Source organism: Poeciliopsis prolifica, unplaced genomic scaffold, assembly GCF_027474105.1.
Source record: "Poeciliopsis prolifica strain line A6 unplaced genomic scaffold, Auburn_PproV2 SCAFFOLD020, whole genome shotgun sequence".
Classification (NCBI taxonomy): Eukaryota; Metazoa; Chordata; class Actinopteri; order Cyprinodontiformes; family Poeciliidae; genus Poeciliopsis; species Poeciliopsis prolifica.
Window position 1 is genome coordinate 853,794 of NW_026562395.1, and position 23,348 is coordinate 877,141.

Sequence of the window (23,348 nt, forward strand, 5' to 3'; positions counted from 1 at the left end):
GGAAACATGGAATATTTTAAATAGAGTTATTAGAAAATCTAACAATAACAACTATCCAGACTATTTCATAGATAATGAACAGAATATTACTGATTTGAAAAGTGTCGTCAATAAATTTAATACATTTTTGTTAATATAGGACCTCAATTAGCAGAAAAAATTCCGACTACAAAAACTGCAACTCAGCAATATCTAATTGAGAATAATCCCCAGCTCCTTATATCTCAGCCCTGTACAAGAAGAAGAAATCATAAACATTGTGAATAACGGTAAAAATAAGACTTCTACTGACTGTGATGATCTGGACATGAAAACTATTAAAATAGTAATTAAAGGTATCTCTAACCACTAACTTATATTTGCAATTTATCATTTCAAACAGGATCATTTCCCAACAAAATGAAAATAGCTAAGGTCAAACCATTGTATAAAACTGGCGACAAACACCTCTTCACTAACTACAGGCCTGTGTCTCTTCTCCCACAATTTTCTAAAATCCTGGAAAAACTATTTAAGAAAAGACTGGAACAATTCATAGAAAAACATTCACTACTTATCAGCAGTCAATATGGATTCAGAGCAAACCGGTCAACATCGCTGGCCGTAACTGACTTAATAGAAGAAATAACCAACGCAACAGATAGTAAAAAACTGGCAGTAGGGATTTTTATAGATCTAAAGAAAGCTTTCGATACAATAAATCATGAAATCTTACTTAAAAAATTAAAACGTTATGGAATTAGGGGAGTAGTTTCTGACTGGATGAGGAGTTACTTGAAGAGCCGGAAACAATTTGTGAAATTGGGAGAGGTGGAATCTGATTGGCAGGAGACTGTCTGTGGAGTACCACAAGGATCAGTATTGGGACCAGTTTTATTTAATCTTTATATAAATGATATCAGTAAAGTGTCCAATGTATTAAAATTTATCTTATTCGCTGATGACACAAATATTCTAGCCTCTGGCGACAATTTAGAACATCTTCTCTCAACAGTCACTTCAGAGATTAGTAAATTAAAGATATGGTTTGACCATAACAAATTATCCCTAAATTTGGACAAGACGAAAATCATGGTCTTTGGAACTGTTATAAAAATACTGAAATCCAAATTCAAATAGAGGACGTAACTCTACAAAGGGTTTTTGCTAATAAGTTCCTCGGTTTAATAATAGATGACAAAATCAGTTGGAAACCTCATATTAAACATTTACAGAGTAAACTCAGTAGAAGTATATCCATATTGGCTAGAGCTAGACATGTATTGAATGCTAAATCACTTCATATTCTATATAACTCCCTGATTTTACCATACCTATCATATTGCTGTGAAGTGTGGGGAGTTAATTACAAGAGCTCTTTACATCCGGTAACCGTCCTACAGAAAAGAGCCATTAGAATCATCCATAATGTCGGTTATTATGACCATACAAATCCGCTCTTCATAAAATCCAGAATTCTCAAATTCGACGAGCTTGTTGAATTTAAAATGGCTCAATTTATGTTCAAAATATCTAAACAGCTGTTACCTGAGCACATACAGAGCACGTTTTCTGAAAGAGAAGGGGGGTATAACTTGAGTCACTCAAACTACAAAATCCGCAATTTCAGAACAACAAGGAAAAGCTTCTGTATTTCAATTACAGGTGTAAAGTTATGGAATAAGTTACATGAAGATTTAAAACAAAGCAACAGTTTAACGCAATTCAAAAGAAAGTACAAAGAGGTCATTTTCAATAGATACACATACGTGTAATAGAAAGCAATAAGGTGTGTATTGCAGATAACTTGGTGTAAGGGTTAAGAAAGACAAACCAGCATAAAATGGGAAAATGAATAGGTAAATATTAGTAACTGTTACTTCTGACTGACACTTTGATTTTGATTTTTTAATGACAGTAGGATTCTACAGTCTCAAGTGTTTAGGGGTAGGAGTTTATAAGTTCTCACTTCTTCCTACCCCATTTTGAGCATGATATGTCAACTGAAACAAAAAATCTGTATTTTCTCTTCTTTCTTATGCACTTCTTGTTACTGTGCACTATTTTATTTTTATATTTGTATCATGTTCGAATAAATTTCATTTCATTTCATTTCATTTCTGTGGTTATAGCTGCAGAATTTCCATCTGTGGTCAAAGTTTATCTGCCTCACATTTCTACCTCTTCCAGCATCACATGCTCAACCTAGTTGAGTGAGATTACAGAACATTTTGGTTCTATTTAAATGAAACAGAAGTTGAGATGTTTTAAATTGGGTGAGTGTGTGTTTTGACTTGCACTGTGGCACCGTTTTTAACTTTAACCGTTTTGTCTGAAATTAGCGGCGTTGGCGCAGAAGGCTGACTATTCCCCTTGTTTGCCCTCATGCTGCGCTGGAAATGGCTGAACGTGTTTTGGCCTGGCATGGCATGATGTGGTCATGTTTGGGATGACCTGCGACAGAGCCTACAGGAGGGGACGCCCCAGCTGCTGCTGCTGCTGCAGCTGCACCAGCTGCTGCTGCTGCTGCTCCTGCTGCAACTGCTGCGGCTCCAGGTTCAGAGCTCATGTCAGGTAAATCGTCACGTGTTCTGCACCAACCTGCATATGTGATGTGTGGCCAATATATTACACACATTTCACAGGCTTTTTTGCACAAAGTAAAATAAATCTCTAATTCAATGTGGGATTTTACCAAAGGACTTGTCTTTACCATAGAGTTAAAGAAATTTTTAAATTGTGTCTCAGAGCTGTTTGCATGTGTGTGTGTTATTTCCCTTTTTACCTGCAAGCATTCGTCTCATCTTTGCATGATGCCTTGTCACTTTGAATCTAATGTCCTCACATCACCCCAGAGCATTATTCCGATGCCATCCTCTCTGGAAGCTACGCAGTGGCGTTTAACCTGTCAAATCTGATGCCTCACAGTATTTGCCACTGTTTCTATTAATTTTGGTATCTGTTAAATAAATAGTCCACAGCAATTCAATCAAACCTGTTGTGATTTTTTTGGTGAAGATTCCATTTAGTTTTTAAAGTGTATTTGTATTTAATGATGATTTTCCTGTACACACGGTGCCTTGTAGAAGCCATGATTGGACTTTTTTCACATTTTGTCATGTCACAAGCATAAACTGTAGAGTACATTAATGGGATTGTGGGGTGAAAATTCACATTCCAGCAGTGAAATGAAGATAAATTTACAGCCAGACATATAATGGAAGGATTTAGATCAAAACTTATTCAAGTGCTATGATGGCCTAGTCAAAGTCCAGACCAGTTTCTAAATTCTGCGGCAAGATATTCCCTGACACATCAGATATTTTTTATAAACATTAGAATTGGCTTTGTTGTTTTACACCAAACTGCCTGGACTAAAAAATGTCCTAAGCTTCAACTAAAGATAAAACAATTGTGAGGTTCATTAAAATATCTGCAAACTATGCAAAACTGTCAGAAACTTACTTAAAGACTTCATTTCAATTGGTGTTATATACTGAATTTGTCATTCTCTCTGTTATATAGTTGTAATAATATCACTGTGTGTGTAATATGCTGCACTTTTTCAAAAAGAAGAGAGTAATAATAAATATCACAAGACATTTACATTCTCACACTGTACTGATAGATGGAAAGATCCATTTTGAATCAAAATTGTCAAACAATCAACCTGTGCACTGAAAACTTCTGCCCCTGATTAAGTTCAAATGTATTTAATGTCATGAACCAAATGTTGGTTGTTAAACAAGAATCACAATATCCAGACAGAACAGCTTTGTGAGAAAGTTGTCCCCAAACACACAGAAGACACAGCAGACAGAATGTTAAAGATGCTGTGGAATAAACTTTTGAAGCTTTTGAAGGAATATCAAGAAATGATTGTGTTACTTTTGCAAGGCACCATATTTGTTCACTGCTGATTTTGCTGTTTGTGTCTAAAAATTAATGTAATCACTCAAGGCGTGCTCAAATCCTGATCCATGTTCATCTTACTCATTCACCTAATGTCTGCTATACTGCTGCTTTATTGCTTAACTCTTTCTCTTTTCCTCCTTCTATATAAAAATCTCTACTGGACTCTTCATCACGCGCTATTTAAAAAGCTCAATATTTCTTTCTCACTTTGGCATCTCTGCTTGTTTTTGCTATCCTCTCTTTTTCCCCTTGCGCCTCCCCTGCTCTCTTTCTCCATCTGGCTCTCGGGCTGGCTCATTTCTTGCTTCCTGCAATTTGATTGGGTGAGTTGCCTTGCTCTTTAACGCGCTAAATTCCCACAGTGCACTGCATTGCAGTGGCGCAGCTCCACTGCACTGTCCCCTCCACCACCAAGATGCTGGATGCTGACAAAGACTGTCTGTCTGTGCAAAATAAAAGCAATATGTAAAGTGTTTAACGTGTAACCTGACTTAATTCAAGCTACAGTGCTAGAATAAAGTCAGCTGAAACCTATCTACTTACACATATCTCTATCTACTAAATATGTTTTGTTTATTTTTAAAGAAAACTTAAAAGTAACTTTGCATGTATTCATGTGTCTTGCTGTTATATTTTTCCACGCACACTACATGGAAATTCTTTGTCATCATCTAAATTCACTACGATCTCGGTGTTTATCGATCATCCCGACTGCTTCGTTGGCATAGAGAGTTGTGGTAGAGTGTGAAGATAGCTCACACAGGATGCTAATGTCTGCCTTCGTCTCCCATCTTGCCCCCTTTCCTTTCTTCTGCCCCCTCCCTGCTGTAGTATTTGATGGGCTAGGCGACATAATGAAGCCCACTGTGACCCCTCAAGCGGGTGATGTTGACACCTCCATGGCTAACATGGCAAGTAGTAAGTAGTCATTTAGGACAAGTGCAGACTCAAAGATGTTACAAAGTATTATAAAAATGTGTATATTTAGAGAATGCTATTGCTATTTCCCTCTGGGTTTAAACATGTGCAGTGCAATAAAAATGAAATTACAAATTGTTCTGCACGGCGCATTGCAGGCTTTTGCATGCACTTTTTCAGGACTGTCAGACAAGCATTGCTGGAAGAGAAACTAGGCATCTGTTGTAATTTGTTACCAGCACAATCATTGAGGTTCAAAGTAATATAACCACAGTCACTTACATTTTATTTGATAATGAAACAATTAGGGAAAATTCATAATTTAGAGAACAGAAATTGGATGACGATGGATCAAAATACCTTCTTAGTGAGAAGTCACTATCTATCCACGTCTCACACAGCATTACGCTGACCCCATAGCAAGATTGAAGATATTGCCGTACTTTTTGCAGCTGTATCCCAATGTCTATTCCAAACTAATCACAATCCAGTCGGATAAATATGAGCCTTAATCAATTTAAACCCCCATTTTTAATCAACATATTGCCATTTTGTTGTTGACGATTTATTTCTGTTTCATACGTTTAAACAAGCCATTGCATTTCCATTCTTAAACCATTGTGTATTAGTTTATCTCTATAGCTAACTTTTGTTTTGGATGAATTACAAACAGTCTTAAAAACGATCAAATGTGTTGCTGAACTTGATTTAGTTGTACATTATTCACTGAAGATTTTGTATTACACCTCATTTCTAGTGAATGTGGTTGTCACCCCAATTTGGACCAACTCTTTTGAATAATAGTCCCTCACATAGTAATGTGAGGAACTTCCTGTGGGTAGATAGTAATTAGAGTGCTAAGATCACATTTTCTAATGGCAAATATTTAGGAGATTATCAAATGATTCTCATTATCTCAGATGATGAAATGTAATATTAGATATGAAACATCCACATGCTCGGTAAGAAGCATCTAGCCTCTTTTTGAACAGTCAAAGTTTGGCTAATAAGTGGAACTGTGAAAGCATGAAATAGTGAGGCAAACATGAGCAGCTTCCTCCTGTTTTTTTAAAAAAAAGGATGTTCAAAAAAGAACAGCAAATGTTCACTTCCTATTTTGATCAAAGAGAGATTTTATTGTTATCTTGTGAACATGAGCTCAGTCAGTGTTTACTCAGGCATTTGTGTGACCTTTCAAAGTTGTTCAGTTATGCTTAGCCATATTCATGTCTATGTGCACTTGTCCATGAGACTACGGCTTTTGCATCAACAAAATGCATAGTTTTGACAAAAGTCCTCTCAGCCTTAGAGGACAATAGAAAAGTCTGATTAATTGGCAACAAAACCAGAAGACATCCACTGTAGGTTGTATGATTTCTCCAGAAGCGCAAATGAAAGCAGTGATTTTGCAGAACCTCTCTTTCTCTCTCTGTCTCTCTCCTTCTCTAAGACCTCACAATGGGAACTGCAGCGGCTCCTCAGGTAGCTCCCCCTAGTTGGGGTGCACCCATGGTAAATGTTGTCTGCGTCTAATAGCATGGAGTGGACCCGCATGGCAGGCAGGGCTCACCTGTAGCATTGCCTTCATTTTGTTCTCCAGTATCCAGGCGTTGCTCAGAGGGCGGGTAACGCCTGGGGGATGCAGGGTTACCTGATGGTACACATTTAGAAAAGCAGAGCTGCTATTTTCACATGCAGCACTACAAACTGAGGAAGGCTTCATTTGAAAAATGTTTTTTTTAATATGTACTGGAGAGTGATGAAGAGACAAATGATATGACTAAATTAGGAGGCTGTTGCTTGGAAACACCTTCTCATACTCTAAAATAAATACTTCTTTTTAAAGCTTGATTGAGTCACTAAATTCACTTTGTGTAGCTCAACTCTTTATTGACACACATGCTTTTTTGGCAAACAGTTTCCCTCCACGATACACGTGTCAGTAAAGAGTTTTAGTAAGGGTTTTGTGTTGCGGGCTTGTCTTTGTTTCTTGTGTGCCGTTTTGTCTGTCTTAAGTCTCACTTTTGTGTGCCTTTGGGAAGCATCAAAACATTCTGTAGCCATTTTTGTCATGTGGTGGTTTTGCGGCATCTCTCATTTATGTTATATAGTAACATCCAAACCCTCCATCTCCGTCCCATTCCCTCCACACCTTTAGACCATTCCTATGGGTCCTGCTCCTTATTTGGGGACTTACCCCAGCTTCACCATGGTAAGATAGCCCTTCCAGTCCAGCCTAGTAATGTTCCATCAGGACATTACCGGCTATTCATGGACAATCAGCTACTTAGGTGTCCCTCCCTCTGCCATCAGATGGCAGACATTCTGTCTAATTGTTTGTTTATCCCTCCATTTTTCCATATCTAAGGCACCAGTTGCCGGAGCACCAATGATGCCCATGGCCAGGCCAGGCTTCCCTGCTGCAGGAGTGACCCCGGGGGCACCGGTAACATGGTCCTAATTGAGTTACTAATTACAAACCAAAGCAAGAGTGAATGCTGAAATCAGATGTGTTTACAGATGTCTCCTGGAATGGCCCAAAGCCCCAGAAAGCCCCCACCACCCAGGAACGCTCTGGATGACCTGAATATCAAGGACTTCATGTAGACTGCCTGACCCATTAACCCCAAGGTAGGTGTGCTCATTATTTGTATATCAGCTCTTCATAAATGTGTGTGCATGTAGGTGTGTGTAAATAATGTTATCTGCAATGCACCAGTGTAACACTCTCCATTATTTACCACATAATAGATCATGTTTCATGCAGCAGATGAGGCCAGCACTCAGGGTAATTTGGGGTTCGTGGAATAGCTTTGTATGAAATCATAACACAACCTAAATCAGCTACTTTGGAGTGAGTTTACTTCTCTACTTATTAATATTTTTTAGAAAATTACTGTTTAGAGATAGATGAGATGGAAGTAAAAATTCTAAATATAAAGGTATAAACTTGAATTTCAAATCAGGTCAAAGGCCAAAGCGGTTAAAAATGAGTAAAGCTATTTCTTAAAGTGCATCAGGATAAGACTTGAATGTACCATACAGAAACTTGAGTAAGTCCAGTTCTCTTGTTATGTTACAGTCCTAATCTCCCTTTTTCTACCCCCTCTGTAGGTTTGTCATTGTGTCTGGAGATCTGTGGATATGGATGTCTGCAACCCCCTCACCCCTCCAGCCCCTTCTTCAGCCAGCCAGCCATCATCTCTTTGGTCTTTTCCCTCTAACCCACCCACCAGCCTTGACTCTTGTAACAAACTCTCCCTACCTATCTAATGTTGTAGCACAACTGTGAATATGAACCCTAGATACAGAAAACCAGAGTTATGTTTCAATGTGTGTGAGTGTGTGTGTATTTCAGTGTTAACCTTTACTTAATATACTATGGAAACATAAAATGACCCCAAAAAAAAAAAAAGTCAATAAATGTGTATTTAGAATCATTCAGCATATCAGCTGACTTGGAATGGTGGAAATATGTTGGTTTCTTTTTGCATCAACCAGACAAGGACTGTGTTTAAAGTTAAATGTGGACTGTGTTCAGTGTAACTTCACTCGCCAACCCCTAAGTCACTCTCCTCTGACCCAGATGTCCAAACCAGTACTGAGCGATGTTTCATGTCATTATTAACTTGCTTGTACCCATATTGGCTTGGGATTCATCCTCCCACCTGTCAACCTCACGACACAAAAGCACCATAACTGAACTTGCACTGTTCATCCGGACTTACAATTGAGCACATCTGCTTTCTGTTTTACATTCAGTTTCCTTCATTTTGACATTGTGTGAAACATGCAAACAAAAAAAACAAAACAAAAAAAATAAGATTGTGAACTGTTTGAATTGACATATGCATTTTAGACTACTTTAAAAGACAGATTTTACATATTTTCAGTAATCTTTATTGTTGAAAAAGTATAAATATATTTATTTTTAGTTACTTTAAATTAAAGAAAAAGAGCAAGTTCGCATAAATTTCCACGTTTTCTTTGTTCTTACTTCTCTGTCAAAAAGAGATGGTATTGAATGGAGTGTGTTCTGTGGCGCCCCATGCTGGTGTGAAGTGATACTGCAATATAGCATGCAACAGGCCGATCTGGGATGCATTTTAATAATCTCAGTGAGCTTCTTTTTTTTTTGTCTTGGTCTTAAACACAAGTAGAAGTTACAGTGAAGGACAAAGTTTGTGTGATTGCAATGGGGTTTTAGCTCTTTTTGGGTCATTTCTGATGCAGCAGCAGTCGGTACATTTGCTCATGTGCAGCCTCTGGATTTTACAGGCTTACTGTAAAAAACGCAAGTGTTCACTGGATGTTTCTCTGTGTTACTTATTTTAAAAAGGTGACTGTACTTTAATCCATTGTGGCATTAAGTGGTATTAATTGTTGAAAGAAAAATAAAAGACGAGTATGACACATTAAAAAGATTGTGGATAAGTAATGTTTGTTTGGTAAACGAAGGCTGATTGCCCATTGTTTTTGGTTTTTGTTATAATGAATGGTATCGTCCACTCTCCTGGCCTGCATGTGAGTCCGAATTAGATGCAATAAAAGGCAAATAACACATCCAAATATCCTTTGTTGTAAGCCACTTCTTGCTTGTTTTTTTAAAAAAACAAAACAAAATAATACTGTCATTTCCCCCCAAAAAAATACATGTATATCAATCAAGGCACAGACAATCCAAAAGTTCAAAAAGACATGATACAAAAATCCCCAGAAGAAAATATTTTTTCAAAAAAGCAAAAAACAAAAAGTTACTGTATATTGGATTAATGCTGTTTTGTATAGAATTACCAGTGATTAGATAAAGCAGTCTCACATATTTCACTGTTGCTTTAAGACAAGACACTTTCCATAAACCTAACTATTACCAGTTCATATCTAAGCCCAAAGCTAACCTGAACACAATTTACACCATAGTCCTAAACCTGAGTCCTAATAAAAAACATTTATTCTTATGTGGCTTTTGCCCTGATAGCAATTACTCCCCATGTAGTATTTGATAGAGAAATGGTCAAAATGGTTGCGTAAAATACAAGGCCACACACACACATGCATACTAAATCTAATACTGGTAAATAACTTAATTGTCATAACTTCAGATGTGTGCATGCAGAAAGTTTCGGTTCATAAAGCGACAGTGTAGCTTGTTTGCATTTGCTTCCATATATGGTTTCTAACTAACATCCATATTGAGAACCCACTTTGTTTCATTGACAGCACATTGTTAACTGCTTCAGTAACTTGTATAAATTTAATAAAATATAATGCACACAACTGCAAACATGTAAAAAATTTACACCACTTCAAAGATGCACAAACAACTGGACCACTAATCTTGCAAAATGCAGGTTTTGGCTTATCTGATCCTGTAGAAAAATCATGCAAAAAAGATGGCTGCTTTCCCATGAAGGGTTGTGCTATTTTTGTAACTTTCATGTAAATTAAATCCCACGGAAACTTCTAGAGAAAGAACAGATTAGTTTATTTGCAAAATGATGCTGCCAATACTACAAAAGTTATGTTGAGGAATGTTGTCACTTAATTTGCATTGGCACAGGACTTCCTCTTTGAGTTTTCTTTATGCTACTGTGGTATCAGGACATTGAGAGCAGAACCTGTGGCTCACACCACAGCATTCTCAATCCCAGCACAACTCAGGATGGATACATCAAATTTCACTATGGTCAATATTAACTTCTCTACTCCTGGATTCCCTCAGCCCTCTTGGAACCAAGGTGGTCTGATCCCTGCAGTGATCTTTTCCTTCTGCCTTCTTCTCGGAGTTCCTGGAAACATTGCTGTGATTATACTCAAGCCAAACTGGGAGCATCTGTCCAGTCTGTGTCAGAGTTTAGTGCTGAATCTTGCCATTTCTGACCTGCTCAGTCTGCTGACCCTTCCACTGTGGATTTACAACTTACTCTTTGGATGGACATTCGGCCTGGTAGCCTGCAAAGCTCTAACATACTTTGTGTACTGTACAGTTTATAGCAGCCAGTTGACTGTGACGGCGTTGAGCATCCAGCGCTACCTTGTTGTTGTGCGTGGACGGCAGTGCTGTGTACAAAAAGGTACACTGTTGGTTCTGCTTTGGCTGGCAGCTGTTACTTTGTGCATCCATGCTGTGGTGGCTGAACAACTAAAGAAAGATGGCCAATGGATCCGTTGCCTGCCTTGTTATTCTTCTGACACAGAGTGGGTGGCTGTGCTGGTAACAGAGAACCTGTATGGACTTATTACATTTTCACTTGTCACATTCTCATATGTATGCCTCCACAAAAAGGTTAACCGGTCAGCCTTTTTCAACAATCCACAGACAACCAGGCTTGTTATTAGTATCACTGCAAGCAATTTCATTCTGTTTGCTCCAGTTCATGTGGTCAATGTGCTGGGCGTGTTGGCGATAAGTCTAAAAAACAAGAAGCTACTGGAGTTTTGTGAAGACAGTTGGAGTGTAGCTAAGTCCATTACATTTATTAATAGTTCCCTAAATCCACTCTTGTATGCTTTTATTTCTATTAAATTCTGTCGTCTTTGCCCAAAGGACTCCCCCCATCCAGATGAGGGGACTCCCCAAACACCTGACATTGCTACAATTGCAGAACTTTGACAACAATGTCTATAAAAACTGAAATTAGTTTGTTTCTTTTTATTTCTTTTCATTCTATTAATATCTGTCTGTTTCATTGTTCTGTGATTGCTTGAACCAAGGAAGTTGATTTTGCCCCTTTGACCTTTGTTTATGTAAAATTGATCAAGTTATATCACTGTGTCTCTACATTTGGTTTACCAATTACGTTTCTACCCACAGACACTTCCAAGTAATATTTTAATTAGTTTTCCTTATATGCCACTTTTTTCTTTGTTCACACTATTACGTCTGGTATTTGTATGTCACCTGTACCTATAATTACTGCTTGGTTTTTTTTATAGCTTTTCCAAATCCTACATATTCATACACTGCTTTCATATTTGTTCTCTTCTTACTCTCAGTCACAACAGATTTGTACTGAATTCTGTCTGGAAAATATGGTGAAAATTTCAAATGAATCTTGTGTTGACATATTTCTTCCTTTCAGAGAAATGGATACATTTATATTGATTTGGTTTATTTATTGCCCCAATTCAACTCAAATAATTGTTATAAAACAGTACAAGTTCTATTGTAGGGTAGCAATAGGTAAAAGGTTCGCCATCTACATAAACCCAACCAAAAGCATCAAGTTCAGAATGTTGCAGAAATATTTCATGTGAAATATAGCATGTGTGGAAATGAAAACTCCCTTTTGACAGGAAGGCGCCTTCAATAGTGTCAGTGTACAACTAACCTAGGCTGTGAAAAGACAGAGTAGGCAAGCAAAAACCACAGAGGCCAAATTAATTTTTAGCTACTAGGGTGTTATTTCCTTTTGCCATTTGGGTTTCACAACACATGCTTCATTTCCTGGAACATCTGAGAAACGAAGAGCAAGATATTTATCAGTAAAGCACCTGAATCACAACTAGATTTCAATTAGTTATGTAGTTTGAGAAGTACCTACGCAGACTCTGTTACCGCAATTTTAGCCTCAGCTTTAAGTAAAAATGTTGATAAGTAAAACGCACGGCCATGTTCAATATATTAAATCTGCTCTGATGTTTCTCGTTTGTTAGATCAAAAGTACCTTATGAAATTAACAACCTTTAAGCAGAGATTAAAAATATTGTTTTCTTTTGGCCCACATCTAATTATCTATCTGTCCGTACGTCCATCCTACTCTGTTTATGTAATTAGGAAGCATTTTTGTTTCTGGTGTTACTTGATTAACAGAATTGGAAATCCACTTAATATTCTGTTTCCAAATATTTACCAAAGATGGCATATAAAAGGTACACACATTGATCGAATACATCAATGTGTGTATTGAGTGTCTTGCCTGGCCTCTCTGCAAAGTACTTGTTTCTAAATTCGGTGTAAAAATAAACATGGTTTCTTCAGAATCTACAATGACTTCATTCACACTCATGCAGCTATTAATAAGACAGTAATATATTAAATATCAGCATCCCATTTTCACAGGTCCTCTTTGACCATACCCACTTTACTTGGGCTAGACATTTTGCAAGCATCTGCTGTGAAGAGCACAGGATTGGACAGAGACCAAAAAAAATGGATCAACTTAATTTCACGGTGGCCATTCTTAACATGTCTTTTCCAGGACACCAACCACATTCCTCCTGGCACTACAGCGGTCTCATCCCTGCAGTGGTGCTCTCCTTCTGCTTTGTCCTGGGAGTACCTGGAAACCTCGCTGTGATTCTTCTCAAGTCCAAATGGAAGATCTCCAGTCTGAGCAAGAGTTTAATGCTGAATCTGGCCGTTTCTGATCTCCTCGGGTTGCTGATCCTACCACCAAAGATATATGCTTCGTTATTTGATTGGACGTTTGGCTTGGTGGCCTGTAAGATTCTGAATTATCTTCTGTACATCAGCATTTATGGCAGCCAGTTGACTGTGACTTTGTTGGGCATTCAGCGTTACCTACAAGTGGTCCACCAGGAGAAGTGGCATCAGGGACGAAAGCGAGTGCGGCTGGTCCTGCTCTGGCTGGTTGCCATCATCCTGTCCATCCCGGTTTTGGTGGTTCGGCAGGTGATAACAGAGCAGCAGTGGACTGTCTGCCAACCACAGTACTCCTCTGAGGCACAATGGGTGGTTGTGTTGCTAATAGAGACGCTGTTTGGATTGGTTTCTGTGTTGCTTGTGGCGATTTCATACATTCGTCTTAACAGGAAAATTAAACATGCCGTGTTTTTCAACAATCCCAAAACAACTCGGCTGATTACCAGCATCATTGTGAGTAATTTTGTTCTCTGGGCTCCATTCATTACCATAAATGTACTCGGTGTGGTAGCCATCTGTGCTAAAAACAAAGGCTTGTTAAATTTTTGCTCAAACACATGGGTCCTTGTCAAAGCTCTTACAGTTGTAATTAGGTGCTTAAATCCTCTCTTGTATGCATATAACTCGAGAAAAAGTATGACATCTTAGAATGCCAAAAACAATGTGTTCTTTAGTTTTGTTTTTCATATGAAAGGGACCATACTATGTAATCTGTCTGTTAATTATTTCAATTCTGACGTTAAATAATTCACATTTGACGCAAGTGGGAATATATTTGTTTTTTTTACATTATCTTGCCCAACAACATGAGCCGATTTCTGTCTCTGCTCATAAACTAATTTAACAAAGAATACTGTACTCTTTCTCTTTTGGTTGCAATGCTGACATATTAAAAATATCTCTCCACACAATCTGTGCACAAGCATGGATATCCAAAAATGTCAATCTCTGGATTTACAGTGGTGGTAGAGACAACCTAACCTAACAGGAACTGAAAACAAATCTTCAATATTTAACTGACAGCAGACATTTCCCGCTTTAGAGGCCGTATCTCCTGAAATAAGAATAAATATTCTTCAGTTTGTGCTTCTAAGAAACAGGTAACATGTTAAATGTGAATGTCTTTCTCCTGAAACTGTCGTTTTTATTTCTGGTGGAGTTCACCTTTATTTGGTGAGCAATACTTTGCTTACCACATAATGCAAACACTTCCGCTCACACGTGGCTTATAAATGTCACACAAACCATAAGGGAGTGGAAAATTGTCAAAACCAAGATTTGAACAAAGATTTAGCAAAAACAGGAATATGCAAAATACATTGGTTTGTTAGCACTCATGTACGCTACAGCCAGAAGATTTGTGCTTCGTTTTCTTTCTACTGGTTACAAACAAGTTACAAAAGCAAAAACATCTGTAGAATAGGACAAAAACAAATATTCTACCCTGCTTGTTTCTCAGCTCAGATTTTGGGGGAAATATTGAGTTTCTCTTTTAAAAATGTGTTTACCAGAGTTTAATAGCATCCACCACATAGCAAAATGGCAGATATTTTGTTGATATGCCCAGTGCTAATACATTGAATGCATTCTGTTCACAGCGCATTCATGTTGAGAGAGGTAGAAAAGGATTGTGCAGATATGATTCCTTCAGTAAAAGTGAAAAAGTTCAGCAATTTCAGAACTTTTCAAAAGATTGAAAAAGGTCAAAAAAGATGTTTGACATTCAATCTACCAACTCAAAGAACAATCGGTTCCAAAACACTGCAGAATGTTTTTCAGTCACCTGTTTATGCAGCTGGGTGGGAACAAAGCACCTCACCTGCTTTTTAGAGAAATACAATTTCTACATAATCACACATTTCCCGTTTTTGCTTCCAAGTTCTACTTTGACTGGCCCCCATCACTTGTTCAGAGAACAACTTTGCTAACAAGGTCCGGCATGGAGCAACTCACTTCCACTGTGGTCAACGGCAACTTCTCTACTGCAGGACATTTGTCGCAGCACCCCTGGAGCACCAATGATCTCGTCACTGCCGGTGTTGTCCATCTGTTTTCTCCTGGGAGTTTCTGGAAACGTCGCTGTGTTAATACTCAAGCCCAACTGGCAGAATATGTCCAATCTGAGTCAGAGTTTAATGCTGAATCTTGCCATTTCTGACCTGCTCAGTCTGCTGACCCTTCCACTTTGGATTTACGCATTTCTGTTTGGCTGGAAATTTGATCTGGTGCCATGCAAACTGTTAGGATATGTCGTGTACTGCAGCATTTATGCCAGCTTACTGACTGTGTCTGAACTAAGCATCCAGCGCTACCTTGTTGTGGTGCGCCAAAGAAGGAGCCATCAGGTAAAAAGAAGAGCACTGCTGTTCATGCTCTGGTTGGTTGCCAGTATCTTGGCCATCCCTGGTTTGGTGGTTCGGAATCTGCAAACCAATCAGCAATGGATTAGTTGCATAGGAGAGTATTCTTCTGATGCCCAGTGGGTGGCTGTTCTGCTAACGGAGACCGTGTTTGGATTCATTTGTTTTATTCTCGTGGCATTTTCATATGTCTTTCTTCAAAAAAGAGTTAACCAGTCAGCCTTTTTCAACAACCCACAGACAACCCGACTATTCACCAGTATCATTGTCAGTTTTTTTGTTCTTTGGGCTCCATATCATACAATAAATGTGCTGGGAGTGGCAGCAATATGTTTGAAAAATGACAATTTGCTCAACTTTTGCCATGAAACCTGGAACGTTTTTGGAGCAGTGACGTTCATAAACAGCTGTCTAAATCCACTCCTGTACGCATTCACTTCTCGTAAAATGTGCAGAGTTTGCAGAAAAACAGAAGAGTTGCAGCAAAGGTTCAGAAATTCCCAAACTGAGATCAGTACAATCACTGAAACTTGATAACATCAATATGTTTTGACACCTTTTAAGCAAAACAGAAATGTTACTTTCAGAGGCAAAAGCGCTTTTGTGTTATCTTTTACGTGCAATGTCAGATTACTTTTTTCAGAGCAGGTTATAGAGCACTTTTGTTAATCACTTGTGAAATTAAATTATAGCACAAAAGATCTTTATGAAAATGTTACTTGGTCTAAGGGATTTCTGTCTTATCTATTTTTATTTCTATTTTTTACACAGAACAAAATCTCTCTCAAAGCTTCAATTAGTGTTGTTTATAACTAAGATAATTTTGTGTTTAACTTCCTTCCTGTGTTGGTGGACCTAAATCTGGACCAAGATAAAAAAGACTAAAATGTTTAGTGGAATCAGGCTGGTTGAAAGAAGACAATGCATTTTTTTATGTTAATCTGTTGCAGCTAAATTCTACTTTGGCGATCTGTGACATTTAGGATTTTGTGAACTAAAATGCCAACAAAGAAGCACATCGGCAGTTATGTTGCAGAAGTGATATGTATGTTTTTGCCTATGTCTACCACAAACCGTGTTGCCCTGGACATCCTCGTCACAAAAATAGCAAGCACTGATAGAAAGCAGTGATGATTCAATTGCTTAGAACAACAGTAACAAATGACTAGAGTTGGTTGATCAAGTTTCCGGCTTGATTAAAAAAAAGGTTGGATAGATTGTACTTATGTGATAGACACAAGTGCAATCTAACCAAGCTTTTTTTTTTTGACTGAATATAGAAACCTAACCAACAAAATCCAGCCCCTTTTTAGTGGTTCTTTTCTTTCAATTCCTCTTAATCTGACCAGTTTACTTCCGTGACAGCACATTTAGCACTGTTAACAGCATCATGAGTAATAACTCCTACATGAACACCTCTGATTTCTCTCTACCTCCTCGCACCTGGGTGCCTAACGGACTGATCCCGGCGGTTCTGCTGTCCTGCTTTCTCCTAGGAGTTCCTGGAAACATCGCAGTGATTCTTTTAAAGCCCAAATGGCAGAACATGTCCCACCTGAGCCAGAGTTTGATGCTCAACTTGGCCATTTTTGACCTGCTCTCTCTGCTTACTCTCCCACTGTGGATTTACGCTCTGCTCAACGCCTGGATATTCGGCCTTGAAACCTGTAAGCTTTTAGGATTTCTTGTGTACTGCAGCCTTTATGGCAGCTTGCTGACTGTGACAGCGTTGGGTGTCCAGCGGTACGTTGTGGTGGTGAACCAACGGAGATGCGCTCAGGTACAAAAAATCCACCTGCTGGTTCCACTCTGGTTTGGCGCTCTGATCCTGTCTATCCCTGCTTTGGTGACGGAGCAGGTGGAAACTAAAGAGCAGTGGACGTACTGCTACCCTCAGTTTTCATCTCGGGCTCAGGGATTGGCAGTGCTGCTGTCAGAGACCACATCTGGCTTTGTTTCCTTTTTTGTCGTGGCCTATTCCTACATTCGCCTCCACAGGAGGATTAGACAGGCAACCTTCTTCAACAATCCACAGACGACCAGGCTGTTGACCAGCATCATTGTAAGCAATTTTGTTCTGTGGTCTCCCCTTCATACCATAAATGTACTGGCCCTGGGAGCTATCTGCTTCAAAAATGACAGTTTGTTGATGTCTTGTGTGAACATATGGGACATTGTCAAAGCAATTGCTTTTCTAAATAATTGCATTAACCCACTGCTGTATGCCTTTAACTTCCATAAACTGTGCAGAGTTTGCATAAGCAAGAAGAATCGGCATATCCTTCACCAACACTGGAAATAAGTACAGTTGCAGAAACTATGATTATCAACTGAAAATGTCATTTTTGTCCACAGAACAGAGCAAAGCTTTGAATGAAAACTTTTGTCCTCTGCTATAAAAAACTGTAAAAAATGGGTTTAAATTTGAAATCTAAATTTTAGGCAACATTATAGTCTTCACTGAGAGGATTGTGCTGGAATTGTTTTGTTAAGCTTTCCTGTGTTTATATAATACCAATTTTGAATTTGGGTTTCCAATTTTGTTTTTGTTTTTTACAGAGTTGGACTAGATATATATTGTAAAGTAATTAACCTTGTGCAAATATGAAAATCATGGCCTTCTATAGACTAATATTTACCAAAGTAGGTAAATTGCTGAGTTAATTTCTACATCAGAACGTTTACATTCTTCAAAACTGTTGTTGTCCATTCTGGCATCTAAACTAAACACAGCCTTTTCTGCAGCAAATCTTTTGTATTTCTATTTGTACAGTAAAATCAGTTTTCCACACCGGTGTGATGCTTGCCTAAAAACAGAAGAGCAACCATGTTTGGCGCTTTTGGCTGTGAGCATATTAAAAATTACAAATGCACAACATATATTTTAAATTGTATTTTAAGTTTTTTTCTTCTTTTTATCTAAACAGGAAAACATAAAAAAAAAAAACGCTTTAAAAACCATAGTATGATGATCAGGTGATTGTAATCTGTCTACTATTGTTCAGGCTGTAACAACATTCAGCTTCCGAGCTTCGATAATCCAAGATACAAGGTTTTCACTGAATACAGTTTTCACAAATTACAAACTGTACATGAAGTAATCAATAATCCTAGTTGAATATTCCAGCCCTGATGAAACCAGTCCATTTATTTTGGATCTTATGCTTAGAAAGCATGTCAAATTTCAGTTTTATTTTTCAGAAGTGGAATAACTGTATCACAAATCTTAAATAATGTTTGGTTTGCTTTGTCTAAATTGTGATGGATGAGATGAAGTCTGGACTCCAAAGCTTTATTTAAAATATTGATAGAAATTAGGGTTGACAGGAAAACTTATTAGCTTTGTGCATCTACCCAAATCTGCCACTTAAAATGTTAAATTAACATTTAATTTCAGTTATTCAGTGTAGAACTGTTTCACTATAGGACTAGTTGAAGTTAAAGATTGCAGATGTTTACATACAGCCTTTCTTGGTAAAATAATTTCTTCATTTTAAACCAGTGTGTTTTGATATTTGAACCGATCAGCTGAAGCCTTTTATACCTCACGCCATGTCTTCATCTCACTGACTGTATTACACCACACATGTATACTTTCATAATACCTATTGTTAAGAATTAAAAAGAGGAATAACTTGATTTAGCTCGTTAACTTATTTCTCCTGTCCTAGGTTCCTCTGCGTCTGTATACGTGTGCAGGGAGAAAGACCAATCATAAGACGTCAGACTTCAGATACCCAGAGTTTTATCCAGAGAAAATCAATGCAAGAAGAATGTTACAATAAGCATATCACCTAGATTATCAAAAGTCCAAGACATGACAAAACAGAAACAATTAACTGAGTAAAAAGGACAGAAACAAAAATAGACAAAAGATGCATCTTCTGGGAAACTCTCACTCAGCACAAAGAGATTCGGACTTCTGCTCTAAAACAAACCATTTTATATAATAATGTGTATTCCCTTCATTTAAATATATGCATTAGGAGGTGTGTTTTTCCTTTGTGTGGGCTGTCCTAAATGTTAATTTTATTGGGGCCTGCCCATAGCAATGCATAAGGAGAGCAGTGAGTCACTGCCTCCATGCATTGCATGGCAGGCACCTATTAATCTACACCCAATAGAATGTCTCTTTATTTATTTATTGGGGCCTGCCTAGCAATGCATAAGGAGAGCAGTGACTGACTTGCGAAGCAAGCAACGTGGACTTGCGAAGCAAGTCAGTCACTGCCTCCATGCATTGCATGGCAGGCACCTATTGTTCTTCACCTAATAGAATGCCTCTTTATTCTTATAACTTATTCTTCCGTGGACCGGAATGCGGCTCGCACTGCTGCGAGCCCACCCACAAAAGTGGTATCAAAACGTGCGGCTCGTTCCCGGCATTGGACCTATTACTTTTATGGGGAATCGGCGTTACGACGGCGACGTAAAAAGCTAAAAACGAGCAAAATTTCCAACTGCCGAACCGAAAAGCTTAACTGCCAAAACCTAGAGTGTAACTGACGTTACACTCACAAAAGTGGTATCTTTTGACCATTATATGTGTTATTTAATCCAATCACTGTTACACATGGGTTTAGATTGGCAATTTAAAATTGCCAATCTCAAGATCAATGAAAACTTCAAAATAAAAGCCTTAAGATTTGTTTGTGGCTAATGCAGCGCCACAGGCGCTGCAATGATATTAGCTTGCATGATTTTTTTCCCTCCGCATTAACATCACAAACATTAGAATTTTATTGTTCCCCACTAGTGCACTGCCATAGGCAGTGCAAGAAGATTATCCTGCATTATCCTATTTCCCTTACTTATTACCCATGTTTAGTATACTGAAGGCAGTAAGTCATGCTTGTGACAGTAAGTCATGCTTTCTTTAGCATGGATGCTAATGTTTAGCATCAGAACACTGGGTCCAAATCGACGGGCACACTTTGGCAGGCCCTGGTTAAAGTTCTTCAGGAATTTTCTAGTATATTGATAATATTTATATTGCTAATATCACTTTTCTTTGGTGGTGGGTTTTTGGTATTAAGTTGTTTACTACATTGGGTGCACACATTTTAGTAAATGCTTGGTTTATTTAGAATATTAACTATTTTGTTTTTGGTTGAGTTGAAGGACTGGCTGGGAGGACTTGATTGTCTCAAACCAGTAATTGGAACGAACCATCAATCTCAGCAGGGACTTTGATGTGGAAGACTCCTCCTCTCGCTCTATTGTTATAATATTTATGGTGTTAGGTTGTGATTTGAATTGTTATTTATGTTTATGTATTGATTCTTTTTGTTTTCTCCCTCACCCCTCCTTGTGTGTGTGTGTAGGCTAGCCTTTGTATATAAATTCCCCTGTGCGTTCATTGAGAAGAGTCAGTTAGTTTTTGTTGAGTTGGTTGAGTTGCTTGTTTTTGGGCCCATTTTTCTTAAATTTCTTTTTGAGATTTGTTGTAAAAATATCTTTTGTTAAGCTCTTTTGAAAAATTAAATAGTTATTTTTTTATATATGCCTTTGTCCTTGAGTTTGCTGGTCGGACCATTACATTGATCATAGATAGACAAGTTCCTGTTCACAATCAACTACATGTATTTGGTATTAACTGCCTTTGTGAAACACAATAATTCTGTGGAAAAACGGATAATTTCTTCTAATTATATAATTCTGTGGAGATTCATAGATTAGTGTCATAATATTTTAAAGGTGACTTTATTCTATCTTTTAAAACATTTTTAGGTTGACATCATTAAACTGCAATAATAGATTGTCTCCAATGTGTACTGTTTCTTTTTTCATCATATAGAGGATCTGGAACAATAGCCGTTTCAGTAAAATACTTCATATAACTTTATTGTACTTGTGTTGCAGCATCTTTAGCTTCTCTCCTACAATAATGGCTTCTTCTGAATGTAGATGTTCCTGGTTAAATCAAGGTATTTTGTAAATGAAAAAATATTCTATTTGGTGTATGTTTTACTAAAAATTCGGTAATTCACTCTGATGCAATCTATTGCAGTCTGTTCCTCTTTGACCCTTCTGTTTGAGAAGCATATAGAAATTACATGCAATTAAAAGAAATAAAATAATTTCATGTAATTAAAAGCACGATTTTAATTACATGTAATTAAAAGCACAATTTTAATTACATGTAATTAAAAAAACAATTTTAATTACATGTGCTTTTAATTAATTACATGTAATTAAAAGCACGATTTTAATTACATGTAATTAAAAGCACGATTTTGATTATATGTAATTAAAAGCACGATTTTGATTACATGTAATTAAAAGCACGATTTTGATTACATGTAATTAAAAGCACGATTTTGATTACATGTAATTAAAAGCACGATTTTGATTACATGTAATTAAAAGCACGATTTTAATTACATGTAATTAAAAGCACGATTTTAATTACATGTAATTAAAAGCACGATTTTAATTACATGTAATTAAAGCACGATTTTAATTACATGTAATTAAAATGTAATTAAAAGAACGATTTTAATTACATGTAATTAAAAGAACGATTTTAATTACATGTAATTAAAAGAACGATTTTAATTACATGTAATTAAAAGAACGATTTTAATTACATGTAATTAAAAGAACGATTTTAATTACATGTAATTAAAAAAACGATTTTAATTACATGTAATTAAAAGAACGATTTTAATACATCTTAATTACATGTAATTAAAAGAACGATTTTAATTACATGTAATTAAAAGAACGATTTTAATTACATGTAATTAAAAGCACGATTTTAATTACATGTAATTAAAAGCACGATTTTAATTACCTGTAATTAAAAGAACGATTTTAATTACATGTAATTAAAAGCACGATTTTAATTACATGTAATTAAAAGCACGATTTTAATTACCTGTAATTAAACTAACGATTTTAATTATATGTAATTAAAAGCACGATTTTACATGTAATTAAATGAACGATTTTAATAACATGTAATTAAAAGAACGATTTTAATTACATGTAATTAAAAGCACGATTTTAATTACCTGTAATTAAAAGAACGATTTTAATTATATGTAATTAAATACACGATTTTACATGTAATTAAATGAACGATTTTAATAACATGTAATTAAATGAACAATTTTAATTACATGTAATTAAAAGAACGATTTTAATTACATGTAATTAAAAGAACGATTTTAATTACATGTAATTAAAAGAACGATTTTAATTACATGTAATTAAAAGCACGATTTTAATTACCTGCAATTAAAAGAACGATTTTAATTATATGTAATTAAAAGCACGATTTTACATGTAATTAAATGAACGATTTTAATTACATGTAATTAAAAGCACGATTTTAATTACCTGCAATTAAAAGAACGATTTTAATTATATGTAATTAAAAGCACGATTTTACATGTAATTAAATGAACGATTTTAATAACATGTAATTAAAAGAACAATTTTAATTACATGTAATTAAAAGAACGATTTTAATTACATGTAATTAAAAGAACGATTTTAATTACATGTAATTAAAAGAACGATTTTAATTACATGTAATTAAAAGCACGATTTTAATTACCTGTAATTAAAAGAACGATTTTAATTATATGTAATTAAAAGCACGATTTTACATGTAATTAAATGAACGATTTTAATAACATGTAATTAAAAAAAACAATTTTAATTACATGTAATTAAAAGAACGATTTTAATTACATGTAATTAAAAGAACGATTTTAATTATATGTAATTAAAAGCACGATTTTACATGTAATTAAAAGCACGATTTTAATTACATGTAATTA

At 36.5% G+C, this 23,348-nt stretch overlaps 4 protein-coding genes and 1 pseudogene across 15 annotated transcripts in view; all 5 read left to right on the forward strand.

Annotated features, from left to right (window-relative positions):
- The window catches only part of LOC129369004 (clathrin coat assembly protein AP180-like), a 30,427-nt gene extending 21,052 nt beyond the window's left edge, over positions 1 to 9,375 (forward strand). For 5 of the 12 annotated variants that reach the window (XM_055044238.1, XM_055044245.1, XM_055044246.1 and 2 more), the window contains 6 exons: positions 2,443 to 2,553; positions 4,726 to 4,812; positions 6,263 to 6,324; positions 7,181 to 7,258; positions 7,333 to 7,443; positions 7,927 to 9,375. In XM_055044238.1, coding sequence (XP_054900213.1) covers positions 2,443 to 2,553; positions 4,726 to 4,812; positions 6,263 to 6,324; positions 7,181 to 7,258; positions 7,333 to 7,419 — 425 coding nt within the window. In that variant the 3' untranslated portion in view covers positions 7,420 to 7,443; positions 7,927 to 9,375. Of the gene's footprint in view, positions 1 to 2,321; positions 2,554 to 4,725; positions 4,813 to 6,262; positions 6,325 to 7,180; positions 7,259 to 7,332; positions 7,444 to 7,926 lie in introns of those variants that run through there. The other 7 variants (XM_055044247.1, XM_055044250.1, XM_055044241.1 and 4 more) reach the window with 6 other exon arrangements.
- Positions 9,376 to 9,677: 302 nt separating this feature from the next.
- On the forward strand, positions 9,678 to 11,425 carry LOC129369006 (C-C chemokine receptor type 8-like). The gene has a single exon (XM_055044251.1). It carries the CDS (start codon positions 10,475 to 10,477, stop codon positions 11,423 to 11,425), a length of 951 nt encoding a protein of 316 aa, XP_054900226.1. The 5' UTR covers positions 9,678 to 10,474.
- Positions 11,426 to 12,964: 1,539 nt separating this feature from the next.
- Positions 12,965 to 13,893, forward strand: LOC129369007 (C-X-C chemokine receptor type 4-like). Its single transcript, XM_055044252.1, has one exon. The coding sequence runs from the start codon at positions 12,965 to 12,967 to the stop codon at positions 13,844 to 13,846; it is 882 nt and encodes a 293-aa protein (XP_054900227.1). The 3' UTR covers positions 13,847 to 13,893.
- A 1,129-nt stretch (positions 13,894 to 15,022) lies between these two features.
- Positions 15,023 to 16,092, forward strand: LOC129369117 (C-X-C chemokine receptor type 2-like; annotated as a pseudogene).
- Positions 16,093 to 16,311: 219 nt separating this feature from the next.
- Positions 16,312 to 17,860, forward strand: LOC129369119 (leukotriene B4 receptor 1-like). Its single transcript, XM_055044454.1, has one exon. The coding sequence runs from the start codon at positions 16,949 to 16,951 to the stop codon at positions 17,858 to 17,860; it is 912 nt and encodes a 303-aa protein (XP_054900429.1). The 5' UTR covers positions 16,312 to 16,948.
- Positions 17,861 to 23,348: the final 5,488 nt, after the last annotated feature.